Source organism: Ascaphus truei, chromosome 4 (assembly GCF_040206685.1).
Source record: "Ascaphus truei isolate aAscTru1 chromosome 4, aAscTru1.hap1, whole genome shotgun sequence".
NCBI lineage: Eukaryota > Metazoa > Chordata > Amphibia > Anura > Ascaphidae > Ascaphus > Ascaphus truei.
In genome coordinates, this window is record NC_134486.1 from 339,030,839 (window position 1) to 339,044,246 (window position 13,408).

General features: G+C 41.5%; 1 protein-coding gene across 28 annotated transcripts in view; it reads left to right on the forward strand.

Annotated features, from left to right (window-relative positions):
• The window catches only part of DST (dystonin), a 535,648-nt gene that overhangs the window by 478,171 nt on the left and 44,069 nt on the right, over window positions 1-13,408 (forward strand). For all 28 annotated transcript variants that reach the window (XM_075598122.1, XM_075598131.1, XM_075598128.1 and 25 more), the window contains 8 exons: window positions 409-528; window positions 642-749; window positions 2,969-3,187; window positions 6,710-6,913; window positions 8,039-8,270; window positions 8,646-8,872; window positions 11,305-11,427; window positions 11,570-11,671. In XM_075598122.1, the coding sequence (XP_075454237.1) occupies window positions 409-528; window positions 642-749; window positions 2,969-3,187; window positions 6,710-6,913; window positions 8,039-8,270; window positions 8,646-8,872; window positions 11,305-11,427; window positions 11,570-11,671 (1,335 nt within the window). The remainder of the gene's footprint in view (window positions 1-408; window positions 529-641; window positions 750-2,968; window positions 3,188-6,709; window positions 6,914-8,038; window positions 8,271-8,645; window positions 8,873-11,304; window positions 11,428-11,569; window positions 11,672-13,408) is intronic.

Below are 13,408 nucleotides of genomic sequence, written 5' to 3' on the forward strand. Positions count from 1 at the left end.
TGCTGTAAGCTACTTTGGTGAAAAAGAAAGCTGGGGGAGCAGATATCGTATCTCTCGTCTACAGCAGTTAAAAACATAGCATTAATTTAAAATGAGTATTTATAATTCCTACTGTAAATGAGGTACACATTACAAGACAGGTGAAAATAGTTATTTTAGCTTATTTCATTAGTAGATACATTAGATCCAGGCAACGTTTTTCAACAATTTATTCGGGTCTCCATATTATAAGATCATTAGAAGTGTCACAGTACGTTAACATTTAGAAGAGTCCCAAACATCATGAACTGATGCTTTTTTGACAATGCTTATTATACTGCATAATATTAAGCTTGTTTAATGCTGGATGGTCAGGCACAATTTCGGATGGTAGTATTCCATACTTCAGTTCCATTTATTTTGTTTCAGTTTGAGCAAGCAGTTGGTGCAGAGCGAACATGGATTGAGGAAACTGAAAATAAAATGATGTCTCTGGGTAACATTAGGCTTGAGCAAGACCAGACCACCGCTCAGCTACAAGTTCAAAAGGTAATGAAATGTATTCAAGATTTCAAGACTGCTGCTGCTTGCAATACTGTATAATGTTAAATGCTTTTTTAATTCTGTGCACATTGTACTGATCAGCACTTATGTATTTTAAGGGATTCACAATGGAAATGTTACGGCACAAAAATACAATAGATGAACTGGTGGCATCGGGGGAGGAAATTATGAATGCATTCAATGAAGAAGAGAAACAATCTATGAAGGTATAGTTACTGATGTACTATTAGCTTCTAAACAGTTCCAATACATTGACAAATAGTGGAGTCATTTTTAGAAACACATATTTAAATGAAATTGTAGCCAGGTGGTTCATGGACTGTCCCCCTTTCTATCTGCCTTCACAATCATGCTGGTACGTTCTCAGGAGCAGGGTCCTGATTACCTTCTGTATCTGTTTGTGCTCGTCTGTCCTTACTTGTGTGTCATTCAGTTTAGGTAATTGATGTCACCCGGTACCCCCCACTGTACCGCACTGCGGAATATGTTAGCACTTTACAAATAAAGGAAAATAATAATAATAAAAACACAATGGAAACCTCTTCATCTTTCATTTGATATCCCCCTACCTTATTCTTAAATACACTCTCTTCCCTGTCTCGTTTCACCTAGCAAATGCATGTGATGCTGTCAGGGAATGAGAAACGTTTCAGCTAGTTTAGTTACAGCATATGGCTTGTCCATTTCTCTGCCAGCCACTTACTTTCCATTCGCTGTCTTCCTCGCTCACTCTCCCCGTTTCCAGGCACTCTCCCTGTCGTTTAGCGCAGACAACTTAAGGATGTGCACTTGCTTGGATGTTGACATTTATCTTGGACATCATCTTGGGCATGCCGGGTCTTTTTCATCAATATATGTAAAAAATACAATTAGCTAATGTCAGTTACATGTTAATTATTTTCTAATAATGACTCACATTAAGTTGAAATAGTTTTTTATGTCTTGCATGATACTTTACAATTTATTGATACTTAAATATCAGATATGCTGTATGAATTACTTTTTGTAATGCAACTATCAGCTTGTTAAATGTTTTTTTTTTTTACTTTCCTGAACCTCCGTCCCCGGAGCAGAACTATGCCAGTAATACTTCTTCTGCTCCGAGAGATATTCTGCTCTCAATCCTCAGGATACAAATGGGCACTAGAATGTCACATACACATCATATTCCACTTACTGCTCTCTGGCAGGATGTTGCCATATTTCTAAAAAATGCTGGGAAATCAGAGTACCTTATGTGCTGAACCAGGGACATCATGAATTTAAGGGTGGGGAAGGGAGTGGAGAGAAGTATGTTTTCTTCGAGTATACTACAGTTTAACTCCACTTTGTGGTGGCTTTATTCAGTGAAGTAAGTAGTCATGGAAATGAGAGAAGACTGGTGTATTTTGGATTTGTGTTTCATGGCCAGCCATTGTCAGATGAATGTAGAATGAAATATGTTACACATGTTCTGCAATATTGCTCAGTGTAATGTCCAAAATATTTTTATTGGCAAACACAGAATTCAATCTAACCTCATCCCTCTGTAATTTATTGTGAGCTACATAGATTTTGACTTTCTGCTGGTTTCTAGCCTTGGAGCACACAGACATGACCTTCGGTTTCGTCACCCGGAAGGAGGCAGAGTCAGAAAGTGGTCGGGACCCCATGAGGATGCCGGCTAAATTACTCTATACCAATTACAGGGCCGGCTGGGCTCTGTTGAGGGGGAGAGCGTGGAGCCTCTTACCTTGCCCAGCCAGCATTTCCTCCTGCTACGTGGCATCATGTGATGTCACATGGCGTCGCGTTGCCATGTCAAATGTGATGCCATGTGATAGCATGAGGAGATGACAGAGCTTACAGAGGCATCAATGGCACCGCCATCAAGCCAGCTCAAGTGCGGTATTTTCTGTGTCTCCTTATGTTCCTGGTAAAATATCAGCAATGAAAGGAAGCACAGAAAATGCCGTCCTTGGAAAATGTCGCCTGAGGCAGTCGTCTCTTTTTCTCACCCCTGGCACCGGCCCTGCTTGGACAAGCTGTGCCTCTTCATCAGGATAGGTCGTCTTTAGTGTGGCAGGAACATAAGGTTGAGTTGAGGTGAAAAGAGTAGCACTCCAAACTAGTGGTGAAGTGGTTAGTATTTATTCATCCAATATTTCACATATTAGTATTGTGAAAATGTGAGATTTTAAGGGAATTCTTTTCTTTCAGTTTTTGTATTATATATAAGTTCACCATGAGTCGTGGATTGAGATATTTTGTGTGTTACTCAAAGATGACCAGAAAAATAAAGTTATAGACTTTATCTTATACATATTTAAGAAAGAGTTGCACATCTGAATTGACCATTGCTGCAATATCATTTTTAAATAAATACAGCTTTTGTATAGTTTGAAATATTTGCAAGTTGTGGTAAAGTTCCTATCATTTGCTTAAGAACAAACTAGAGTACCTGATGATGAAGTATGATGAGGTCTACCATTGGAATGCCGAACGGAACCTCCAGCTAGAGCGCGCAGTGTCCTTGGTCAACCAGTTTTGGGAGACCTATGAAGAACTCTGGCCATGGCTGGTGGAAACCGAAGGGGTCATCTCTCAACTTCCAGCCCCAGCTCTGAATTACGACACTCTGAAACAGCAGCAAGAAGACATACGGGTAAGGACACTTCAATAAAGGATTAAGCAAATTTCTTATATATTTTTAAAATAAGCCCTTTAGTGCCAAAGAGGTTTGTACTTCACTGTGCTGGATGTTATATATCTGAAATTAAATGGGTTAAAAAAAAAAATTACATTTTGTATACTATTTTATTGTTCCATTCAGTTTAGTTAGAAACATTTGATTACAGCAATTCATGTTATGGTTCCACCTCCTTAAAAATGGTTATGCAGAGCTGTACAGTAATACCGTATTTCCTCCATTCTAGGGCGCACTTTTTTTCCTATTTTCACATGGCTAAAATAGGTCTGCGTTTTAGAATCGATGTATTAAAAAAAATCAGCTAGGGGGCGCTGCTGCAGATGCCGGCCGGGATATTCACAATGTGCATGAAAAGCACATGGCTGCGATCACCCCCCCCTCCCCCCTCCCCCCTCCCCTTCCCTTCCCATGAGGTGCACAGGGATCGGAAATGCCTGCCATGGCACATCAACATTGCCCAAAAGCCCCCCCCCCTTCCTGAATCCCCCCTCCTTCCTGAATCCCCCCCCCCCACTTCCTGAATCCCCGTGTGAAATGCAGGAAGTGCAGAGGTAGCTGTGTCTCTCTGTGTGTCTCTGGATGTGTTTCTGTATGTGTTTGTCTCTGTGTGTGTGTGTATGTGTTTGTCACTCTATGTCTGTGTGTGTGTGTGTCTGTGTGTGTGTGTGTGTGTCTCTGTCTGTGTGTGTGTCTCTGTCTGTGTGTGTGTCTCTGTCTGTGTGTGTGTCTCTGTATGTGTGTGTGAGTGTCTCTCTCTCTCTCTCTCTCTCTCTCTCTCTCTCTCTCTCTCTCTCTCTCTCTCTCTCTCTCTCTCTCTCTCTGTGTGTCTCTCTCTCTCTCTCTCTCTGTGTCACTCTCTGTGTCTCTTTCTATCTGAGTGTGTGTGTGTATGTGTCTCTCTGTGTGTGTGTGTCTCTGTGTGTGTGTGTGTCTCTGTGTCTGTCTCTGCTATCAAAAGCAAGATAGGAAATTGTTAGAACATGTTCTTTTTACTTTAAGGAAAGCAATGAGTACAGGAATAAAAAGGTACTTTGTAACATCATAAAAGGGGGCCACTAAATGTAAATAGCTAAAATCCCCCCCACACTGCCACTGCCCCTGCCATATCTGTCTCTCTCTCTCTGGTCTGTGTGTTCCCTTTCCCCCCCCCCCATTGTCTCCCCCCCATTCTCTCCCCCCCCATTCTCTCCCCCCCCCCATTCTCTCCCCCCCCATTCTCTCCCCCCCATTTTCTCACCCCCCATTCTCTTTCCTCCCCCCCATTCTCTTTCCTCCCCCCCATTCTCGTCCCCCCTTCCCTCCCATTCTCTCTCCCCCCATTCTGCCTGTCGCTCCCCATTCTGTGTCTGCCTCTCTCTCCCCATTAGTTTTTGAAGTGTCATGTGACCCTGCTAGTTAAAAAAAAATAAACAAAACAATTCTGCACATTTAATACAGTGAGATTTTTTTTTCCCCAATTTTTTTTATTAAATCAAGGGTGCATTTTAGAATTGATGGCATCTTACAATCGAGGAAATAGGGTACATACAGTACTGCGAGAACCTGGGTCGACTTGCAAACAATTTTAGAGCCGCAGGGCATGCAAAATGAAATGTCTATTCTACATCTGCAAAAAGACTAGTTTAATCTACGGCAGACGTTTGTGAATAGTGATTTCTTTGTTATGTAAATCTATTTACTGTATTAACTCCACTGCTGCTCGTAACACATTTAGAGGAATCCCTGTTCTCAGTTAAAATATATGTGGCTCAAAATGGGAAGCCTCTTGTATTTATACAGAAAGTTTTAAATATTAACAATAAAAAATGTGTTCATGTTAGGCCCTAATTTGCTAACAGCGCACCTGTTGATTCCAATTGGTTGCCCACCACATTTGCTGGTTTCCTCAGCAATGTCCCAGTTATAAGGTGTCTGTGATAAAGCACAAATCCATGAAAATAACGGCTTCTCTTACAGCAGCAACCAGAAACCTATATGAGTTTAACGCTTAATGTTAGTACCTTTCCCCCCCCCCCCCCCCCCGAGCATGTCCTGCTACTTAAGAAAAAGTTGTTTTACCTTTAGATTGCCGTGGGCAATGGGAAAAGCTTCATTTGAACCTTCCAGACACTTAATATGTAAAATGCTTATATTTCCTGAACAACATATCGGTTTTAAAATTTTAAAAAAGATAAGCTTTGGCGAGAAAAAGAAGATATCTTTTAAGTTAAAAAAAAAATGGCAAACTGCTGCTCTACATAAAGTACTGTACTACAGATTACAATTTTTTAGCAGTCTCCTATTTGCACCGAAATACATACAGTAATTGGCTCATGGAAAACCTGGCCTTGTTATATCATTGTACTTCTCACTTTCCAGCACAGTATAATTCAGTGGTAGCTTTAATTTGGTAATAAAAGTACTGCTTTTCCAATCCCACCACATGGGACTGCAGAAGAGCGATTACCAGCAGAGTTCTTGATTTGCGAGATTGTAGAAACCCATGAAAATTGTAGGTATATGTTTAGTATATCAACTACTGTACCTTGAATGTGAATGTGACAAACATGCACAGTGTCTATGGTGTATTTTGTATGCAAAGCCTGTACAGTTATAACCACCTTTCAGAATTACAGCACAGCTTGGCTGATGCTCAGACATTCCTCATGCGTCTGCTAAAAATCAAAGACCTTTATCAGTGTTGGTAGATACTTCTCGTGGATAGTTTTATGAGTTTTAGCAATATACAAAAGACCATATATAGGGTTTAACATATTTGGTGCCAGGGGAGCATACAATGCATTGATTTGCTATTTGTAGCTAGCTCCACTGGCACTGGATGGATTCATGTTTAGTATTTCTAATGTTTCGATATGTACTGTAAAGAGGCAATCCAAGTCATTTAAAAAAGAAGTTTTAATACAGGATTGAAGCAGGGGGTCTCCGGAGCTCAACCTCATTAATTTCAGCTCTGGCGACCCCCTGCTTCCTGAGGTACTTACCTCCGTAGTGGGTGCCGGTAGCCACTCCAGAGTTCACTATATGGCTTCTTTTCAAAGCTGCAGGGCCGTGCGGGTCAATAGGAAGTTGTGATGTTATCCGGTGCGGCTTCCTATTGGCCCATGTGACTGGGGGCTGTAAACTGCAGGAGATTCCGGCACCGCCTTCGGAGGTAACTATCTCTGGAAGCAGGTGTCACAGGAGCTGAAATTTATGAGGTTCAGCTCCGCAGAGCCCGACTCTAAACCTGTAAAAACAAAAAAACAAACTAAAAACGGATTGGATTGTTCCTTTAAAGTACACTTCTCAGTGCACAGAAGACATCTGTTGACACAAATGTAGTAATACATATGTCTTCATTTCTTGCTGATGCCTTTACTCTATACTTTACAGCGGATGACTTTGTTTAGAATACTTTGCCAGCTGGATGTTTTACAGCAGACATGGTGGGGGACGTCAACCCTAAAACACTAATAACCAGTTTACATTTTGTCATAGCAACTTCGTGAGCTGATTGCTGAACACAAACCTCATATAGATAAGATGAACAAAACTGGGCCTCAGTTGCTGGAACTCAGCCCTGAAGAAGGATTTTCTATCCAGGAGAAATATGTGTCAGCTGATGCTCTTTATAGCGAAGTCAAGGAAGATGTAAAGAAACGAGCTGTTGCCTTGGATGAAGCAATTTCTCAGTCAGCACAGGTATCATTTAAAGTGTGTCATGGAAATGACTTTTTATGTCTCGTAAAGACCAAAGTGTCTCCCTGCTGTTCCTTCCCAAGAATGGTTCACCTCACTATAGGTCACCTGCATGGTTAAATGGAAAGCTCTTTTTTGTGCCACAATCTTCTCGTTTGATTTGTCACTGATAAATGAACTATGTTTACTGAATTCTTCCACCTCATTATACAAGTTGTTTATGTGTATACAGATTATTTTTGTATACAAACCTAACTAAAAACCTAAAGGAAAAAGCGCTAGACCTATAATAAGTGCACCAATTAAATAAACAAAACAGTGTTCGTGCCAACAAATAAATAAGTGCACAGGTGATAATAACCTATAACTTAATATACCCACTGATGACCTGGATGACGGATAATCAGCTGGGTGGAGCTGCCTAGGGGATTTCAGTTACACATTTCTCTATAAACTTGTCACATGGAAAACAGTAAAAACAAAAAGCAATCCCCGGCGCCTGTACCTGACAGCAATCATTCAGTGGATGCTCACTATAATGAATAAATGTCCACAACACATGTCCAAAAGTATGTTCCAATTAGAGTGCTCCCAGTCCTGGATCCTGCTTGCTGAATGTCTTTTTCCTGCTGCATAATAAAGAGAAAGGGACACACCATAGTGCAGTATGCCAAAGTCCAAAAATGGTGCCCTGCAGAGCTGAATAAATTCCTACTTACAAGATAATTTTTGTATATTATTGAAATGAACAACTAGTAATATTTGCGGTGTACCCACTTACCAGTGGTACATATTCTCAAACGTAGCATGCAAAGGATTTCATTTTGAGTGATATATACAGCAGAGCTTTTATCCTTGAAAGGATTATTACATCAGTTGAAGAAATTAGTTATTCAAAATGTTTTGTGTAAAAGTAAATCATAGTATAGATTAGTGACTGCTTAAATACTTTGATACCGGTGACTAGTACCCAATGGTCCTTGTTAATTGTACCCTCTTAAATGCTTATTAGAACACTGCACTAGTCCATTATGATTTATATTGATTATTATTAAGAAAAGAAGAATAAACATTTCATTATTCGCCAGTTAATACCAAATCTTATCATTTTTGTCGGGGCTGAACTAGTTTCATGACAAGATTGACCCAACCCTGGAAAGCCTACAACGCATCGCTGAACGCTTGAGACAGCCTCCTTCAATCTCCGCAGAGTGTGAAAAGATTAGAGAACAGATAAGTGAAACTAAGAATGTATCTGTAGAGCTGGAAAAGCTTCAGCCTGTCTATGAAACTCTCAAGATGCGCGGGGAGGAAATGATTGCTCGCTCGGAAGGTGCTGATAAGGATATCTCAGCCAAAGGTAATTCATTTTGTAAGACATAAATCTTTCGTTTTTTCCAAACATAATAAAAATAGGGTAATGTGCAGAGGTGTTTTGTTATCATCTGCAGCCAAAACTATATTTGATATTTTCACAAAGGTCCTTGGGATTGTATATGTGGTCATAATTCTTTATGAAATGTTGTTATGAAATCTACATTTGGCAATGGAAAACCAGTGGTAAGTTTCTTTGGTCTGTTTATGATTACTGTAATGTATGCATTACTGAGGCTTAATTGCCAATTTTAACAACTAAAAAGTATACAATTTGATCAGTTTGAAGTTATTTTTATTAGTAGTGAATGTACAGTAATTACAGAAGCAGATTGTTTAAGCAGCATGTTTTCCTTTCTAGCTGTTCAAGATAAGCTTGATCAAATGGTCTTTATTTGGACGGACATCCAGGCTCTGGCAGAGGAAAGGGAGGCCCAATTGCTGGATGTGATAGAACTGGCCGAAAAGTTCTGGTGTGATCACGTTGCTTTAATAGCCACCATTAAAGACACCCAAGATTTTATTCGGGAACTTGAAGAACCTGGAGTTGATCCCTCGGTTGTAAAACAACAACAAGAGGCAACAGAGGTGAGATGACCGTCCTGGCAGGCATCAGTATCAATGGAAAGCCAAACAGTCCACTTAAAGAAGTCATTTTTGGATAAAATTTGTTGGATGCACAACAAACATTTATTACCGTTGTTAAATTTTCTCTTGTTATTATCTTTTCTTTATTTGGCTCCAACATACTCTGACCGCAGTACAATATGGCCGTCGGAACAAGAACAAAATACATATGCTGGGAGCCTGGGGTGTGCCTGATCCATCTGGTGACAGCGCCTCCACCTGTACGGTATCCAACTATGTTGGATAACCCCGTTACAGGACCCAATACAATAATACACACAGTGATAGTAATAAAAGTTTTCTGCATGAAACGAATAATAACGATAATAACAGAACCACTCAGGCCTCGCAGGGCCGTAACTCCACACCGTGCCTCCAACACTGTGTCCACACCCCAGTAGGGTTTACCCCAAAGTACTGAGCTACCCCTGGGCACCCAACCACCCTGGTGTCCACAGAGTCAACCCACCCAAAGTGTGAGTGACAGCACTGCCCACACCCGCATGTTACTGGTGGTGCACTTGTAGAATGGTGGTATACCTGCCGGGTGCTCCAACACCCGGTAGCGCCAACGAAACATAAGGGATCCGCTGATCCAGCGACATTGTCCGGGATGGCATCCACCTCCATGTGGGGTTGTATCCGGTTGGAGCGTCACACCGTGAAGATAGTCTCTGTGCCTTCGGTGGTGGTCTGGTCCCAGACCACAGGCCGCAACTGCTGTGCGGCATTCTGCTGTATCCCTGACACTAATGATGCTAAGCGGGGCAGTGTCCCTGTCTAATGGGCCTGTCCCTATGGCAGCCAGAAGCTATGTGTGAGTTGGGGCCTAACAGGGGCTCTGTCCTAGTGCAGGGGCCTACAGACACCCTGCACCTACACCCTTACCCTCTGATGTCCCAGATCTGACTAACGTGGTCCCAGACATGCCAAAAGTATCAACTTGGTGCTCCCGAGAATCCTACAGCCCTATTGGCTGGGTCCCGACATGTGATGTGCATCCCCAATGCATTATGGGGCTTGTAGTCCCCGCAGAGCCCCATCTCATAATCGCAACCGCTCGCACTGATGCCCTGCGCATGTGCTAGCTCCCTTAGATCCATGCAGCAGTATTTAGGATGGACTGCACTAGCGACAGTTAGAAGAGGGTCAGACTGGCTAGGAGCAGGCTACAGTAGTCTAGTTACATAGTTGCATAAGTTACATGGTAGATGAGGTTGAAAAAAGCCATACGTCCATCAAGTTTAACCTATGCTAAATTTAGACAACAGATACTTACACTATATTTGTATTTATAATTGGTTATTGAAAGTCCATCAATTAGCATTTTGGGGGGATCCATTGAGGAAGGAGTGTATTTTTGCAATGTTTCAGAGATGGAATCAGCAGGCGTTGGTGAGGTATTTGATGTGTGGTGTAAAAAAATGGGAGGAGTCGAGGGTACAGTTAGACATCGAACCTGTGGTATCAGATGGATAATGTAGTTACCTATGGCCAGCGAGAAGCCAGGAATAGGGTTTGAATTAAAGGTTTTAGAATGATAGACCACCACACACTATTGTCTGGAGATCAGTGTTAACCCCTTGACTGCCAAAAGTCTTGCGGCACCCAAGTGCTGTAGGAATCCAGGGATCACAAGCATGTATTTTGCTGCATGTAGCAGTCACATGGTTGCAACAAACACCTGAATGACATGAATAGAAGAGTTTAGTACTTCTTTTACATTGAAATTATATGCACCATTCCCAGAATGTGAGCTCACCTATAAAATGAGCAACAATGCAATTACATTTTCAGAATGTTATAAAAGCAACACTCGTGACATTCAAAGAATATTGTTAGGACACTATAATGCAGTGTTTTTCAACCGGGGTATCTGTGGGCATCCCTAATGCATTCTATGCAATTATCAGGTCATTTGAAAATTATACCAAATACAGAAGAATTTACAATGCGTCTGATCTCAGATTCACTATTAGAGAGGGTTGAGGCTCCTTACAATTTATCTGATCTCATACATGCTATTCGAGAGGGTTGGGGTTCCTTACAATGCATCTGATCTCAGACACGTTATTAGAGAGGGTTGGGATTCCTCAGAATTTCACAATATAATTAGATTCCTTAACCAAAAAAGGTTAAAAATATACTGCTATAGGGGTTAGGTTTAGATTCTAGTGAACCTATAAAAAGGAGTTTTGTGTATCAAGACAGAAGTGTAACGATTCTGGGGCAAAAAAAAACCATAGCCAGATGTAGCAAACATTAAAATCCTATTGCTTTCTATTTTTTTTCCAGATTCACAGTGTTTTTCCCCCAGAATGGTTCCACATTGGATTATATGTTAAAATGATATATGAATGTACAGTGTTCATTTTAGTTCTATTTTATTATAGGTAATAAGAGAAGAAATTGATGGGTTGGAAGAAGAACTGGATGTTGTCGTGAACCTTGGAACTGAGCTGATTGCTGCATGTGGTGAACCTGACAAACCCGTTGTGAATAAAAACATAGATGAGGTAAATATGATATATATACCTATATTTTCTAATATAATGAATTACACATTGGTCTGGCTGGCTAACTTGAAACTATTCCTGTCTTTGATACACACTGTGTTAAAATGAGTTTCATTTCAATCACATGTTATTTTATTTTCAGCTAAATTCTGCGTGGGACACCCTGAATAAAACGTGGAATGAGCGAGTTGACAAGCTGGATGAGGCGATGCAATACGCTGTCCAGTACCAAGATGGTTTGCAGGTAGATTACAATATCTATGTACTTAAGACCTCGGATATAGTGGGCACGCGGATGGAGCGCATGGAGTCACGTGCGCCTATCGGCCGAGCGATCTGTGGCCTGACAGGGGAGGCGTGGCCTTGATGTCACGTGAGTGGCTCGCCCTCATTGGCTGAACCGATCACGTGGACCCTCCGCCGCACGACAAAATCAAGTTTTTTTGTCGGCTGAAAACACAGTTTCGCCGTCGCGCTTCTTCACGCACTCTGTGGCCTGCCTCATAGAGGTGCGGCCTGTTGTTCGCGCCGAGCGCGCAGTATGGACGCGGCCTAACAGTGCGTACACAGTTGACATACAAATTCATAATTGAATTTGCGATGATTTATAATAGTTGGTAATGAAGAGAAGCTTTTTAAAAGTTATAAAAACTTTTTTTTTACTTTTCAAATGCATCTTCTTTTATTTTCTATAGTACAGTCTTACACCACTCAGTCCAGAAAATATTTTTGTTGCTCAGTTTGCCCTCATTTTATTCTTATTTTTTTGATACTGTAAGAAAAAAATTCCTCTGTTTCCGAAAAGCCGAGATATAAAATAATATTTGTATGCGCCTCTTTCTGTATATGCCATTGTGCCTATACGTGAGTTGTTTGGGGGGGGAGATCTAGCTATATATTCTTTTAAATGCTAAATATTTCTTTCAAATAAGGAAACTATCTGTATCACTTTATAAAAGAGGATTTGGATCAATCGTAACATTAGGTAATTCCGCCTACTTGATTCCAAGAATTTCTCAATAATATTTAGTACACACATTAGTAGGATGAAGTCACTTTCAATTTTTTATGAGGAGCATGCTGGTTTCAGGAAATGCAACTCTTATACCCGCCGCTGCAGGATATCTCTGGCTGGGAAATACATCTCTCGATTAGTATGTGGCACTTCATTAACCCATTCAATGTTAAATAGGCATGGAATGGCTTAACATTGGAAAAAGCGAAGAGATGCATCTTTCTTGGCTCAGTAGTGACATGAACAAACATGAAAAATGTCGCGCCTATTTCTACAGGACAGCTTTGCATTTGTTTTTCAATTTGTATTTGGGATTTTGTTTGAATTTACGGTGACTGCAATTATGTGGTGGACTGAGTGTTATTGTGCATATAAATCAGTGTGTGGTTTTCTGCTGACTGAATAGCCTGGAAACATTGTAAAAGTTTATTTGACACATCTGATAACTACATTTTGCCTGAAACTATCTGAAAACGGCTGAAATCATTCACCATAAGAAAAGATTGGAAATTGCACATTATATATCTTCACTGTTCTGGTACATAAGCTCAGGGCCGCCAACAGAATACTTAGGGCCCAAGACAAATGAATGGAGAAGGCCCCCCTCCGTAACCCCCTGGTGTACTGGGGAGTGAATGTATGGGCCTGGATGCATGGCTGCTGCAAGGGTATCTCTCCCCCCCCCCCCCCCAACCACCCCTCTCTCCCCTCACCCCCCCTCTCTCTCTCTCTCCACCACCCCCCTCACTCCCACACTCCTCTTTCTCCCCCTCACCCCTCCCTCTCGTCTCCATTCATCTCTCACTCCCCTCTCTCACCCCCCAGCCCTGTCTCACTCCCCCCACCCTTCTCTTTCCCTCCCACCCCTCTCCTCCTCTCTCCCCCAAACCTCTCTTTCACCCCCAACCCCGCTCTCTCCCCCCACCCATCTCTCACCCTCCTACTCCATGTTTACACCCCCCTTCC